The following is a 16,467-nucleotide window of genomic DNA, read 5'->3' on the forward strand; positions in this document are numbered from 1 at the left end:
AGCTCCATTGCCTATGCACATTTCAATGATTGAAAAAAAATATCAGCCAAACATATAGATGCTGTACACATCTTAATAAATATCTACACGGCCATTAAATGTTAGGAAACAGATCGTTTTACAAGTGGCTTCGCAAATAGATATTTAGGTTACGTTCGTTTGAATACTCGTGGGGCGCAGAATTCCTATAGCTTGATTGTAAGTTCAACCGAGATCATATTGATTAGCGATGCCAGAACGTTGCTTTAAGTTGCGCATGCCCCATCAAACTTATTGTTAGGAACAACCAATATTACTTTTACCGTATCAGCATGAAATAGATAAATAACTGAGTAAGCTGCTACACTGAACAATAACGTGAAATAACTAAGTTCTATTGACATTTAAAATAGAGAAACCCGAGTGTACAGCTGTCACTTCACAGTATGTCGGGCTCAGAGAGGGTCAAAATAAGCCATTTCCGAAATTAGAAGTCAATGTTAGAAACAATCTGTGATTTCGACGTGCTGTTGAAACATGCGTAGAATTTCAAAATTATCTTTAATCAATAACAGGCATTGTGTTTTAGGATTCCAGAGCTCAGCCAGAAAGATATTCGGTAAAGTAGCGTTCAGAAAACCAGAGAATGTTTTAAACTGTAAACATAGTACGGTTATTCATAAACTGAAGTGTTTACAAGAAGCATACTTTCTAGCCGCAAACAATGCTTATCAGAGGAATACAAAACTAACAGTTTTACGGCATAGTTCACTGCACCATATGGAGCGACAGGGGGTTTCTTGGCGCTACCTGATATGTTTTCTGGGTAATTTGCCAAATAAATAAGCACCAGTATCGTTCATGTATAAAATACTATCATGGTTATGTTTTCAACGAAGGAACAACGCATGACGGATAATAATTTCTCAACGCAGTAGACGTTACTCTTCACTGAATAAAAAATATCAATATAAAAAATCACAGGGAAAAGCGTCTGCTCTTACCGTTTTCTTTAATTACCCAGGGCAGGCATTCTTCTTCGAATGTGCAGTGTTCTAAGGAGTTTAAAACAAAAATGAGGTGTTATTTACACACACACACTTACACACAATAGTCATGCGGCAAACAACATAACTGATTTATTTCAGTGCGTTGAGTATTGCTGACACACTGAATACCAAATTCCCCTTTCGTCATTGTCTGTCGGTACAAAACGAATAATTTATTTAGAGTGAATGCACAGTCTTTAATATTATTAGCATAAAATTTCTGCATACTAGTTAAGTGTTTACGGCTGAGGTAACTTTTACTCTAAAAATGCTTGTTTTAGCTAACCCGAATGCAATGTTGATGAAAAAGGATAAGGCGCCACAGCACCAGACTGAAAAGATATTTAGGATGAAACGTACATGAGTAAACAGCATACTGTATAGCTGCATTTTTCAAACTTTTTCATAAGTGACAAACGCAGTGCCAAAAGTTACATTTCCGGGGGGTGTTATGACGTCTAGAAAGTGACAGTCAGTTCAGAGTCTCAATACTGAGACCTACAGTCCGAAGGTTATGCTAAGTATGTTCCACGAAATGAAGCCTACAATCTCCTGCGCTGCCTATGCGGGTTAAATGGCGCCAATAGACTTACAAGCATAGTAACTTCTGTGTAAAGGTTTTTTTGTAACTGAACGTTAATGCCATCGAAATCAGTATGCACGTGAGCATGTTGATTGTGAGTAGAATGTACTGTTGCTTTCATGCATTCGATCGAACAATGCTTTCAATCTCGTTCAGAAAGCTGCGAGATGTTCGGAGAACTACCATGATCCCAATAACAGCGAGAAAAACCACAGGTCACACAGGAAGGGAACGCGCACAGTGTTCTGTGTGTGTCCTGTGGTTTTTCGAGCTGTTATTCGGACTTTTAGAATACTACCAGCCGAATCGGGGCCGAAGTGTCGGCACATTAGGTGGGGAATTGATTGTACTTCAGAAGTTGTTAGCGCAAGACGGCGCCTATTCAAACATTATTTCTGTGAGCTCAAGCTGTTCACTAGTATAGTACATTCGGTGATTTTCGGTTCGGGTTTTAAGCATTGGCTCGCGAGGGAGAGAAATTACTGGTATTTTTTCGGCTGCAACGTGTGATTCAGTGTCACGCATGAAATCTACGGAGCTTTGCCGCTGATGTTCACCCGTGATTTGAGGTTGGGACAGACATTCATTTCTGAAACCCATAATGCAGAACTGCGCACCGTTGTTTAGGAAATAAGAGAGAAAAAAATCACAGCATATCCATGGAGTGAATGATGATGAGTGGGCGAAGCTGCGGAGGTTCATCGGTAAACCGTGAATCTTCCGTGAATTCTGCCCAGTACATCATCACCGACGTGAGATCGGGCGCGTTTATACTAAAGGTACGATGAGAGTTATGACTACTTGCAGCTCCCTTTAATTTTATATGTACGCTGTGAATTTTCATTGTTTAGAAAACCATTGCTTTAGAAAACATCTGGCGTCTTTCATTAAGCAGCTGGCGTCTTTTCGTTTTGCTTTAGAAACAGCTGGCGTTCTTTCGTTTGGCTTTTAGAAAACATCTGGCGTCTTTCGTTGGTTTATTTCATCAATCAACGGCGTTTTGAACAAAACTTTTATTGTTTAATCACGCACAGGAGAAATCTCACTAGGCACTACCTTGGAGGTAAACAATGGCTGCTAATGGGAATGAGAGACAGAAGAAGTCGGCTTTTAGCTAACACTTACACTTCTACTTCTACTAACGTTTCCTACTGGAACATGCCAATGGCTGCTAATGCGGAATGAGAGACAGAAGAATTCGGCTTTTAGTTAACGCGCACGCTGCGAATTTTTTATTGTTCAACAACGCACAGGAGAAATCTCCCACCGGCACCACCTTGGAGGTCAAGATCTGGTACTAGCGTTACGACTGGTTACGCACTACTACGACTACGAGGGACAAACGGGTGCCGCCTTAAGGAGCTTCGCCCCTAAAAAAGCCAGCGCCAAGGAGGAGCCAGCTTCTCGAGATATCAGTACGCACCACACCGAGTGCCAGGCCTGGGTATGTCTTTTCTCATTATAAAAACCGGACGATATGCCCGGTGGCAGTTGGAGCCAAATGTCGAACACAGTGGCTCAACAACTCACCGCTTTGGGAATTGAACCCAGTACCCCCCGCAAGTGGAGTCAGTGCTTGTGATTTGCAGTGCCACCGGGCGTCCACCAATTTTGCCTGCTGTGTAGGAGTAAGCCTATTCCATTCAGACAGTGCGGACACCACCTACGGTCACGGCCAACCGATAAGCAGCGTCACGGTACCTCCTGCTACTGGAATTCGGACTCGTATAGATAAAGCAGTGAACTGAGAACTGTGTGATAGGGAAAGCTTGAATTGTGGACCAATGAAAATGCATTCATTGTCTGTTAAGGTAACCAAGAATAAAGCTTAAAGGGGAACCAACAGACAATAATCATAATGAAGGTATAGGGGACATTATTGCAGTACTTGTGATATAAATGCGAAGACATTAAAGTGAACAGAGACAGCTTGGTTCCGGAAGGGACCACACCTGAAATTTACGAATAACACGTCCGATACTCTACCGATTGAGCTACGGAGGCGGTGATCCCCCATCCTCTATATAGGGTATATCCGTGCATTAAACGTGGGAGTGCCATGACGGCGAGTGTGGAACACTTTTGTTTTGCCTGCTGGCCTCACGTGGCGATATCTTGAAAAGCTGGCAGCTGAAGAATAATGCCTCGCATGCCACATGAAGGCATGAAGTCTATCACAACGAAACCCTCGCTATGAAAGAACGAATGAAGGCGTATGTGAGCGAATAACAACTCAGGTGGGTGGAGAAAATATTTTACTAGTTAAATTACCTAGTCTAGTGTCTGACCGCGCAGGAATACACGAACACATCCAACTCAATGACCCAAAACATTTGCTCTCACAATGCTGGGGTCATAGGATAGCGAGTCAGCCCTCTCCCCTCTTGTCTGCCGAGGTCAGCTGCACTACCACCAGAATTATGGCGACGTTTGACTGCAAACGTACGGGTTTCGTCGGAACTGCCACAGGAGGTCAACAGAGCGCCTCCACCTACTAAGACCATACTGCTTGTTAATCTATGGTAACAGCGGTGCTGCCCGACCCCGCATCTGCGTTATGGTGTCGTCTCTCAGTGACAGAGGCTCATTGTTTTGTGTGTGATCGTCTGCGGTATCTGCAATACATCGTTCCCGTCATCAAGGCTCAGGTTCCCATGTTGGAGTGAACGTTTCCCGAGATTGACGTAACAATCTGCAACGTTTGCAGTTCCAACCGAGGCTCGTTTCGGAAAGGTGAGCTCCCGTCTTTCTCACCTTCCAACAAGCACGTGTAATTTGCCCATGCCATCCACTTGCCCAAGTTCTACTCCGCTGCGGAGCGGCTAAAACCCCCTGGCACCATTTATGGAAATTCGGCGGCTTCTCTACAATTTCGGCCACTACGGCAATCGGAAGCCGGTGGTGAGCGTGCCAGTGGAAACTAACACCACGCTGCACGCTTTCCCAATAAACATTCAGGGCGACAATGTCACAATCGTGTACCTAAAGAGACATGCTACGGGCAGCCCACAATGGGACAGCAAAACTATTCACTTATGCCTCGCCCGGGTTCACATAATGAAACTTCATTTTCCGTTGAGCTTTATTGGTATTCATTCCCAATAAAGTCACGTGAAAACTTTTCCTAATCATGTAGCGAACAACATAGGGAATGTGCTATCTCCTTGCCTGACCCCTTTCTCTATCGTAATTGTGCTGCTTTTCATGTGGAGAAGCGAGGTGCCTGTGGAGCCTTTGCAGATGTTTGCTAGGGCATTTAAATGTGTTCCAAGTGCTTCTCGTTGACGTTCTGCTTCCAAGGCTGCATGCTTGTGGCTTTACTGAGCCGAATGCCTTCTTGTAGTCTATGAATACTTCACAAAGAACTAAAAAAAAACTGTATAAACAGTAGCTGAACTTAACATAACGAAAGAAACGGCACGTCGTCCCTAAGAGCTGGTCGGCCTGACTTCCCAGGTGGCTCGATACATTTCGATCTTTCCCGGAGACGACCTCTTCCCAACGTGGACACCCCACAATGGGAAGAGAATGGTGCGAGCTCAGATGAACAGAGGGGCTGTCAAAGCTGGCACCGACTTCACAATGGGCCATTGTGGCTTGTTTGGGATGCTACGGCACCGACCGGGCTTGTGTGCTTTGACCAGAGAAGCTAGGTTGCCGTAAATTCTTTCCTGCCCTACTGGCGAGAGATGGAGGAACTCGCCCGGTCTCCCGTGCTCACAACCTAACCTCCACATAAGTGACATCGAGCGTTGGAACTTTGCTGCATCAAGGGCTGCAACGTTCTACGTGCGACACTGCTGTGTTATTGGCTGGCGTGTGGTTGGTAGTGTCTTTGTGTGCAACTGGCTACCATCAGGGAGGAGGGGCTGGCCTCAGGCTTTATAACGATGGTACTGAATGCGGGTAGCCGCCCTTGGCCCCAGGTTAATGGCTCATCCAGTCGCTCGTCGCTTAACTCTTCAATATTATGTTTTCACTAAGATATTAACTTGGTAAAAAGTGCTACTAAACTTGTTTGTTTTCGTTTTGCCAGCTTCTGTGCATGAGTTCCTCAACTTGAAGACTCAGTGACGCTACGAAATGGAGTCCGGGTCGAACGCAGTCCTGGCGCCACAACTACTGAGAGACGCGAGTACACTTGTAAGCGTTGCCTCCAGCGGCATTCCCTGATCCAGGTGTTTTTTTTTTTTATTTCGTAATATAACATATAATTCATATAGGTCGTAAAATCTTACCGTAGGGTGGACATTCCCCATCGGTGAACTCAACGTCATCTATCATAATTCCAGACTTTATTTTTACTCCTGCTGTAGCCACACCTTCAAAGACGAGCTGGTAATGAAAAAAAAAAACACAGTGTTAAACTCACAGCACTGTTATGGCACTATAATCTGAGTAACAATTTAAAAAACTTTTGATGTTGCTGATCATGAAATAAGCTTCTAATTTGCCGAAACAGTGTTCCCGAGCTCGTAAGCTCGGGGAAGGTACAAATAAATTAAGGTTTGTTTCTTCATTTTGTTACACACGATTAGAATATTTGCAGGTAGATCTGAGCTGTGTTTTTTGTTTACATAAAACTTTCACCTGGAGGTTTGTCGGAAGCGGATCATTATTATTATTGATGTAACCATCCTGATCAAAGCACCGAGAGGAAAGCAACAAGACGGGCTAGCAAATACATCCTGAAATTTATGCCACTCCCACCAGGCAAAGTTAAAATAACGTGAAAAGCATGCAGCGCGACATTTACTGACACCTAATTGTGTAGATCGTTCAAAACAGATAAAAATTACGAGCCTTTTCCCAATCGGGCAAATGTAGCTAAGGGAAGCTTGGCAAGTGCGTGCGTGACCTACTATTTTTTCTTATAACAAAAAAAAGGGGTGACCTTATTTTTAGGTCTGGCGGTCCCATGCCGCCAATTTCCCACAGGGTGGGTGCCCTCCCAAGCGACTGTGAACTTCGTTCTGCCGAGCGCCAGGCCGGAAGTGCGCTTGTCCCTATTTTACCGGTAGGTACCCGGCGGCAGCAATTCTCTGCCTCCCACAGCATAGGCGGATGCTCAACTATTTCCCCAAGGCCGTGGTGGGTTAAGGTGCGCCCAGGGGTCTTTGCAGAACCTTATGGGGCCACCTTTCGAGATGAGTACCCATTAACAACTGAGCGCCAGGTAGGTGTACTCCTCTACCCCTTTGGAAAAACCGGTGGGTTCCAGGTCGGCACTGGGGATCGAACCCGGTACCTCCCGCATTGGAAGCGGACGCTCAACCATGAAGTTACCGCTGCGGTACTGTTTAAGCTCTGGGTTCGGCCGGCTTCATCCTCAAGAACTCGGGCGGGTATGCGCCACACGAATTTGGCAAGCAGGTTGGAGGGAAAGCGAAGACAGTGGAGAGAGAGAGCGGAGAGAAGGAGAGTCATGGAGAGCGGTGGGCAAAGAGATTGGAGCCTAGGGTGGGAGTGAGTAAAGCATAGTAAAACTCGGAGGACGTTCTTCGCTTAGGAGAGAAGAACGCGATAGCGTAATCGGGCCCACTCGCATCGCCTTCTCAATCGCTAGTCTGCCTTCGCTGGTGGACATCGCGCTGCAAGAAAAGGAATGTACGTGCGCAAGACATACAGAATGCCTATTGCAAATACAGTTGTAAAGTGGCCACTTTGTTGATACTGTTGTTGATAATGATGATTATATGCCTAAGCACTTTGTTGTTATTGTACCTTTAGGCCAAGCACTCGCTGCGAAATGCACATGTATTCAAGCCTTATGCAATTCCACGCTCCTGCAGCGCAATATTACATGCGTTAAGAAGGCTCCTCGCTCTACATGAAATTCGTTTAGGTTTTTGTTTTACGAAAGAGCTTCAAGCAGGGGTGTGTCTCTGTGGTATTACACCTCCTTTCCGCGTTGAAGTCCTTGGTTCGATTCTCTCTGAAACCGCAGATTTTTGTAATTTTATTTATTTGCATCTATGTCAAATTCTAGTTCACGTAGAACGCCGATTTTTGGCTCAAAACCAAGATGCCGACACCGAGATTTTTGCGAAACGAGCTCTGAAGTCGATGGGTGGCGCCTTATGTCGTTCACAGATCATTCTGCCGTAGGGGTCGGAGAGTTGGGCTGTGAATTTGTGGACATTTTTTAATATCTTAGCTTTTTAAGCTGGCATCCCTATGTAAATCGTGCTCACAAACTCGTGGACATATGTGCCACAAGAATTGGGCAAGCCCCACTACTGAGTACAGCAGGCGCGAGGGAAAGCAAAGACATTAAGGCTCGTTCACACCGGCGACTAGCAACGGTCGCGCGACTAAGTTGGTCGCAAAGCGACTGGTCGCAAATGGCCGTTTTGGTCACAAAGCGACTGCTTTGGCTCAGTCACTCGCTGCTCGATTTTTCAGTCGCGCGACTGCAGTCGCAAACCTCTGAACCAATCAGATGCGCAGGAACAGGACGTCAGCCTATTTTATGGGGCAACGGCAATGCGAGCTGTATGCGAGCAGACGTGAATTTATGTGGCGACACATATAGGACGCACGCAGGTGTGAACATCGGTCGCTTTGAGTCGCTTTTTGATAGCCAGTCGCAAACGGTCGCGCGACCGTTGCTAGTCGCCGGTGTGAACCAGTCTTTACTCCGAGTGAGCGGAACGAACGAGAGTGACGGAGAGCGGTGGAGAAGGAGGTTGGAGCCTGGCAATGGGAGAGAGTAATGTCTAGTAAAACGAGGAGTGCTTCGGCAAGGAGGCGGAAAGGAGGAGGTAGGCGAGCGTTAGACGAAAACTTTGGTTGGTGAAGTAGAGAGGAGGAAAGAAAGGAACAGAACAAGCATTTACGGCAACCATATAATTGCGTTGCCTTGGGCGAGAGAACGAGAAAAATATTTAGAAAAGGAGACAAAAAGAAACAGAACGAGAGTAAGAAGGCATAGTATAGCCATGTAAAATGTACTATTGCAAAGGGGGAAAGGGACGTGAGTGTGAGGAGGAAGTAAATGAGGAGAGGGAGAATAAACCATAGCATAGCCATGTGTAGCGTAGTATAGGAAGGGGGTGGGACAGGGAAGAGAGGGGGTGAGGAGGAGCATGTGAGGGTGAGGGGAGGGGGAAGGCCACAAGCTCCACCATTTCCCCAGCCTTCGCTCCACAAGTGCGTAGCTGCCCAATTTCTTTCTTTCTTTCTGTCTTTCATTCTATCATATTGGGCCATTTTCCCTCCTAACTTCTTCCTTCCTTCATGCCGGGAATGGGAACTTCACCGATGTGCTTGAATGAATGCAATGAAGCAATGAATGCGCTAGCAACAGACTGTAGTGTTATACGAAGCGAGGCTGGCAGCTGTCTTGTATCCGATATCGCGTAACTACAAAACGCTGGTGTGAGAGAATGCGGCCGCTCCATGCAGAGATGCTCTGTCCGCATAGTCACTTCGCGTTGAGAGCGCAGCACGTAGATGGGTATACCAGCCGCCCGCTGTGATGGCTGCCGAGATAGCGATCGTGGCCGCTCCCTCAGATTGAAAGTTCAATGTTGCTGCTAGCGCAACACACCCCCTCTCCCCCCTCGGGGCTTTTCATGTTTGTTAAAGACGGGCGGGGCTTTTCCTGTCTGCTTCCACGGCAGGCATCCCGAGCGGAGTGATGTTAGTGCGTATACCCTCCGAGCGACAGAAATGAGCCGGCTCGTTTGATCTCTGCTTCGGCCGCGTTTGTCGCCCCCGCTCGCGCGCTTTTACCCGCGGTAGAACATATGATGCGCGGGGTATTCTTATCAATCTGGACATCAAACGGGACATGACGGCGACGGCAAAAACCCGTCCAGACTGTCTATATAACTGCTATCGCAATAAAATGAAATGGAACATGCGATTTGGCAACGTGAAATAAATAGTGACCTTGATAAAATATTATATTGCCATATCAGAAACAGCTGATCGCCGACAAGGCCACGATCAAGAGAGCACCTGCCCCGCCACGGTGGTCTAGTGGTTATGGCGCTCGACTGCTGATCCGAAGGTCGCGCGATGGAATCGCGGCCGCGGCTGCTGCATTTTCGATGGAGGTGAAGATGTTTGAGGCCTGTGTACTTATATTTAGGTGCACGTTAAAGAACCCCAGGTGGTCGAAATTTCCGGAGCCCTGCACTACGGCGTCTCTCATAATCATATCCTGGTTTTGGAATGTTAAACCCCAGATATTATTATTAAGAGAGCATAGGAAAATGGCGCTTAGAAATACACATGTGGCCTGCGTAGCTTCCAGGTCCCCATTTGTGTACAATCGAATTTCTGTACATTGGCCGGCGCCGGGTTGTTCACGCCGGGCCGCCACCACACAAATTTGTAGCGCATAAAAGCTTCCCTTCAAAAAGGTTGCAGTGGCTTAGCTCGGCTGTGCTAGGATAACGCAGCGTTAGCAAAGGTTCAGCTAATTATTCTTAGCTTTCCTGATTGTCTAGGATTAGCTTGATTATCATGCTTACTGCTGCTCCAATGACACACACACGGTATACGTATTATGTGGCACATGTATATTCATTTTCCCAGGCAAAAATAATTCGGGATCCGATGAGTTAAGCTTCTCCGCTCTTCTGTGCCGTTGAACAGCATTTGCGCTCTCCTTCTCCATTGCTATACCACGCTGGCAAACGCCAGTCAGAGGCGCTATCATGCGGCTCCAGCGCTGTGTCAGACGGCAACTGCACAGCGAAGGCGAGTAGCTGCGCGCGCGCCGGCGCTAATACGTCTGCCAAGGCTACGACGCCACTGCTCTGCAAAGCGCAGACCGGAGGCGGCGAGTCGCGCGCGGCGACGGGGGAGTGCGCGGGACTGGCCGCCGCCGGTGCGTGACATCACTGATCCTCGCACATATGCAACACGGCTCTTGAGGATCCACGCGAAACTGGCTCGGCAAGGCCAGTGGATCTAACGCTACAAAAGCTGAGTGCTTGCTTTTGGGCGTCACAAATACTCTCGCAACGTACACCACATCAGCATGTGATGTGCGTGGTAGTTCAACCGCCAAACTGCAGTTAGCGCCGAAACTCAAGCGCATGGAGAAGTCCACATCGTCAGCCTGACTACGCCCACTGTCCGAGAAAGGCCTCTCCCGTGTTTATCCAGTTAACCCAGTCCTGTATTTGCTGCGGTCAAGTTATCCCTGCAATCTGAATCTCACCTGCCTACCTTTCTGTCTCCCCCTGGTGCGCTTGGCTTCTCTTGAAATGGTCTTGCCTTCTCGTTACACTGCCTGCCCATGCCCATATCTTCTTCCTAATTTTGTCTAAAGTGTCATTAACACCCTATTGTTCCCAGGCCCACTATCCTCTCTTTTTGTCACTTCACGTTGCTTTAACAATTTTTTTTTACATGGCTCGCTGCGTCACCCTCAATTTAAGTTGAACTCTTTTCGTGAGCTTCCAGGTTCCTTCTCCGTAGGTAAGTATTGGTAAAATGTATCTGCTATGTGCTTTTTTCCTGAGGTATCTTGAGAAAAGAATATAACAGCTGCATGTTCACGGTCATTACTAATGTGCACCCGCTGCATGCTGTTAAGGCATAATACACTCTCCAACTTACGTTCCACCTATTTCTTGAAGAGATGGGCACCCTTCGTGCAATCCATTCTCCTGCTTTTATTGGCGTAGGTACCGAAACCAGCGGGTCCCGCAGAGCCGTTTCTTTCGTAAATCTGTAACCACAATAAATCCCCCAAATACATGTGAAGCAACAACATATAAATATTGAATGCATTTTGAATTTATAACAGTTGTTCCCACTAAGACACAAAGTTATCATAAAAAATACATGAATCATTCAAATCCGACATCAATATGTTATGATCATATTGCTACGAAGCACTACCGAACATGAAGAGGGAGACCGCACGAAGGAAGACGACGGTCACTGATTTCGCGCGGACTTGTCTCCATCTTGTATGCGTGGCTCCGAGTGCTCCTCTCTATATTACTTTATAAATATAATATGCAACACCTTTCTACCCGTAACAATATGCGTGATCATTGTAAATGCACCCTCCACTATATACTTATTATTCCGCGTTTAACTGCCGAATTTATAAAATTTCCGGAGCTTTCTGAGGGCTGGTACCTGTTTGCACTCTTGTACTTGCTAAACAATACGTTTCCATATGTATGTATGTATGTATGTATGTATGTATGTATGTATGTATGTATGTATGTATGTATGTATGTATGTATGTATGTATGTATGTATGTATGTATGTGTGTGTGTGTGTGTGTGTGTGTGTGTGTGTGTGTGTGTGTGTGTGTGTGTGTGTGTGTGTGTGTGTGTGTGTGTATGTATGATTTTACCCCAGCCGCGGGTACCGCATTTCGATGGAGGTGACATGCTAGAGGCCCATGTACTGTGAAATGTCAGCGCACGTTGAAGAACACCAGATGGTCGAAATTTTCGGGGCCCTCAATGACGGCGTTCCTTACAGTCATATCGTCGTCTTGGCACATAAAACCCCCAATACAATTATGTATGTGTGTGTGTGTGTGTGTGTGTGTGTGTGTGTGTGTGTGTGTGTGTGTGTGTGTGTGTGTGTGTGTGTGTGTGTGTGTGTGTGTGTGTGTGTGTGGCCGGACAACTTAGAGTTGGTCCTTTAAGTGCGCCAGCGAACGCCGGTTGTTGTCCAAAGACCGAGTCAGAGCCGAGAGTCGATAACACAAACGAAATATATTCTCGGTTAAGGCAGTACAAACATCACAAACACATGCACACGCGGCTGGTACCATTTACACCTTCACAATATAATTCAGATGGTGTTAACCTAACGGGAACTAAACGAACAGATCACGCACTACAAATGCAATCTCATGCATTACAACTGTTCAAGAACAGTTAAAGTACTGAATATTCAACGGCGTATCCAGTCCACAATTCCCGGACGGTACTTGAATGCTTCTCTTCAAGGAAACACTCACGCCAACTCCAGCGGTGATCGTCGTAGTTCAACCGTCGTCGTAAGTTGTCACGGCTCACAGGGCGTCGTCATCCCATTCTTCCAGATCGACCATCGACTGACCGCACACCATGATAAACACTTCTTTGGCTGACGGAGCCACACAGCCTAACTTCACTATCTCCGGGCCGACTGACTCACTCACTCACAGACTGCCTGACTGGTCGTCGTGGCACGCTTTTATCTCCTCTCCTCAGGGTTCTAGAAGCGTCGGGAGGGTTATTCGGTGTGCAGTACAGCCAAGGCTAGGAAAAGGGCGACATCTTTCTCGTAGGTTCGAATCACCGTGGCGTCGCTCGTCGATGCGTCATCCCTTCTCTCTAGAAAAACCCAGGCTTTGCCGGGCGTTTGATCTGAGACTCCTAGTAGGCGAGGAGGATGCGGCGCGTCGGCGTCTTTTGATACTTGTTTTTTCGTCGTTCGCGCTTCTTGGGTGAGCAGTTCGCACCGTTTTATCCCGCTGCTCTTTGAAAGTGGCCGCGCGCGCGCTTTATGGACGCGCTCGTTTGTGACAGTATGTATGTATGTATGTATGTATGTATGTATGTATGTATGTATGTATGTATGTATGTATGTATGTATGTATGTATGTATGTATGTATGTATGTATGTATGTATGTATGTATGTATGTATGTATGTATGTATGTATGTAAGGATGTATGTATGTACGTTACCAGGAAATTTACAGTACGTGGGGAAAAGATGAAGAATAATGTGGTTAAGCAATGCTAAAGTCCCTGAATCTTGATACTAAACTAACGTTAGATTTCTCGCAACTGCGTTAAATTGTGCACTAGTTTTTGAATGCCTTCAAGAACGTGTATTGTGATAGTTCATAGTTCACTAGGCTAAGACCCATTTGCATTGGTAAGGCGTTGGCTCCTTGGTTTTGGGAATAGCCGTTATTTCACGTCGTCTAGCTTTCGTCTCCCGTGAATTTTACTGCGCACCACAGAGGCACCCGTCGGCAGATTTTGCTCCCTAAAAGGGCCCTAACATGACACATTACACTGATTTGCACTTGCGAAATGTAATTTTAGAAATATACCGTCGTTAATTTCCGGATCCAGGGATAATTATTGCAAACAAACTAGAGGTCAAAGCTTCGTTTCTTGAATTCCGCGCCAGAACTCCCACAGGTGAGTTTCAGCTTGATGTGAGAGGTTTCAAATACTATTTATCTTAATAATGTTGATGTGTTCACTGAACAGAATTTCTTTGCAGCTGCCACGTTAAGCCTGTTGTCCTTGTAGAACACAACCTATATTATTTCTACCAATAAGCTATTAAGTAGGTCATATAGGAGACGCCGTCAAACTCTATGAAGTCTCGGCCAGTTGGTGCGGGAACCTAGAGGTGGCGCCACCGCATGTATTTTCTTCTAACACAAAAGTGTTTTATGGCGAAGTCCACCAAGACTTGATGGTAAAATGCACACTAGTGGAAGACAAAAGAAAACTAGAACAAAAATTCTATTGACGCGAGCCACCTGGGAATCTAGCCCACAACATCTCGATCCGCGACGATAGTTGCCAGGAGCTCTAACCACTGCACTACCGACGCTCATGTACGAGGCTCTACAAACGCGCCTTATACCTCTCACACACACATTTTTACTTGCATGTGCTCTTGATTGGCGGGGCGGTGTCGCCGTCTGGGCGCGGTGAAGTGAAGCACTCCGTCATGACACTAACGAGCGCCAACAGGGAGCCATTCGGTGAAGACGCAGTTCACGCGCATCGATGCCAGCTAAGGAACGCTGGTCGCGCTGGGATCGAGGTGTCGCTCTAGACGACGTTACATGCTTTGCCTTTGGCGTCGTGTTAGCGTCTGACGGCACGTTGTCAGAGTAGTGCAGGTACCACATGCACCAATGGTGTTTCTCTGCCGCTTATGAATTCGAGTGCGGTATCACAGACTAATAAAACTGCTGTAATAAGCGCCGCATAAAGGAAACGACATTGACGGGCGAATGTCGAACTTTAACGGAGCGAAACATACGCTAGAAGGAAGCGCAACGCCTTCGCACGTTCACGGCTCAAGCGATGAACCTGTCACGCGTTCCTGACGCGCAGTGTTTTAGTGTATGCATGATAATATATGTAGGTCCAGATATATTTCACCAAATTCAGCTACCACAAGAGTTCATTCCTGACCATGGGCGTTAGTCGCGGGATACAGATGTGCCACTAGGTCTCAACCGGGTGCATCTACGTCAAAGGGTTCTAGAGCTGCCGAAAGCCAGTAGCCGGTGTACAAGCGCTCATGTGTCAATGCGCAATAAACAATGAACTGCCTCTGTGAAGGCACGTTTCCTATGAAGGCAAGAACTCCTATGATGGAGAGATCGACAACGTTTGTTTTAGGTTTTTCTGGCTAACAAAAGCGCCTTCTGGCAGGAAGACTAGTGAGTATGGTGCTGTAAAGTACTAAGTTCGTGTAGTGTCGCTTCAATGAAGATGTAACACAATATCAACTTCATAAAGCGAGATATGAGCACATACTTCAAGGGGGCGACTTCCTTTGTTGTATTGAACACTCTAACTCACCTGTACACGTTGAGCTTGCCGACGAATCCGCGTCCGCTGAACCAAAAGGTGACGCACGTGGCCTCGGTTGGTGGGCGAGACCGCATGAACACGCGGGATACTGGATGGTGAGAGTCAACCGCAGTAGTGTCCAGGTACAAGTAGCGGCCTGCAATAAAATAGGTCTAAAATGTTTTTTTAAAGCAGCTCCAGCCGCAGTACCTGACAGGAACATAACAATTGAAAGAAGTAACCGAATGCTGAGAATGGAGGTCGCTGTTTTGTCCCTCGCGTTTCGGCAATACAACACCAAAAAAAAGAGAGCTTGCAGACACAAAACTGTATATGGGTCATTCCATGCCAACTGTCCCAGTCGGGGCGCTCGACAAAAATTAATTTCTTTGAAAAAATTTGAGAAAATTACACACATATGGACATTAGCTCTACAGTATTTTCCCAAAATATTTTGAGCGGCAAAAATTTTTCGGGCACGTGAGCGCCATTTGAACTTCTCGATATGATGGAAAACCAGGTACGAAAGAAAAATTCGCTATAAATGGACCGTTTCACGCATTCATTCGAAACTTGCTTTTTTGTATTTTTAGAGCATCGCGATTTCATTATAGGACGGTTGCTTAGAGCAGCTTTACATTTTTCACTCCTTGGCGCGCAGGTAAAATTGAGCAAATCGCAGCGTTTTCGGAAATTTTTTTACAAAAGACGGTTGTAGACCAAATACATCAGTTATTTTTATAAAACTCTCCATAAAACGTACTATCTTCTAAAGTTATTTTTTTGCCTGTGTGTGGCGCACAGGCTCTAAAATAAAACCGTGAACTTGAAAAAAACACTACATTGGCCTATGTTCAGACGTCTGTAGCACCCTAAGGTGGTCCAAGAAAAAATAAGCAGAAAAGCGCGTACGATTGAGAATCCTAACAACTTCATCCACAGAAAGTTTAATCGAAGTAGTTTTTGTTTTAGTCAAGAAAAAAAATTTTGAAGTTTAGTCCCACCATTGCATTGTTTTCCTATGGGGGCAGTACAAACCGACTGAATTTACTGCATAAGAAAAAAGAGGTAGTGTATTCGTAGCACATGGTTTTCAGCTCCTTTTGTTAGTGCTTTGTAATGTATAATACATGTCAAGGAGATGATAAGCAGAGGTAAAAATATAACAGTACCATTGCCTTAGATGCCGAAATTCCCCAATAATGCATCGCGTTACTCATTGCATTGTTTACGCGCACCGGAGGCGGCGGAGGCGGCGGCGGCGGCGCCGGACAACTACGCCACAAAATAGGCTGCTGTGGTCTTAAAAGAGATGTAAAACAATG

General features: G+C 46.1%; 1 protein-coding gene across 1 annotated transcript in view; it reads right to left on the reverse strand.

Moving 5' to 3' along the window:
- Positions 1-957: 957 nt before the first annotated feature.
- The window catches only part of LOC119381987 (MAM and LDL-receptor class A domain-containing protein 1-like), a 28,876-nt gene continuing 13,366 nt past the window's right edge, over positions 958-16,467 (reverse strand). The window contains exons 4-7 of the mRNA XM_037649733.2: positions 15,152-15,299; positions 11,191-11,302; positions 5,850-5,946; positions 958-1,034 (exon numbers count right to left, since the gene is read on the reverse strand). Of these exons, the coding sequence (XP_037505661.1) occupies positions 958-1,034; positions 5,850-5,946; positions 11,191-11,302; positions 15,152-15,299 (434 nt within the window). The remainder of the gene's footprint in view (positions 1,035-5,849; positions 5,947-11,190; positions 11,303-15,151; positions 15,300-16,467) is intronic.

Source organism: Rhipicephalus sanguineus, chromosome 2, assembly GCF_013339695.2.
Source record: "Rhipicephalus sanguineus isolate Rsan-2018 chromosome 2, BIME_Rsan_1.4, whole genome shotgun sequence".
Classification (NCBI taxonomy): domain Eukaryota; kingdom Metazoa; phylum Arthropoda; class Arachnida; order Ixodida; family Ixodidae; genus Rhipicephalus; species Rhipicephalus sanguineus.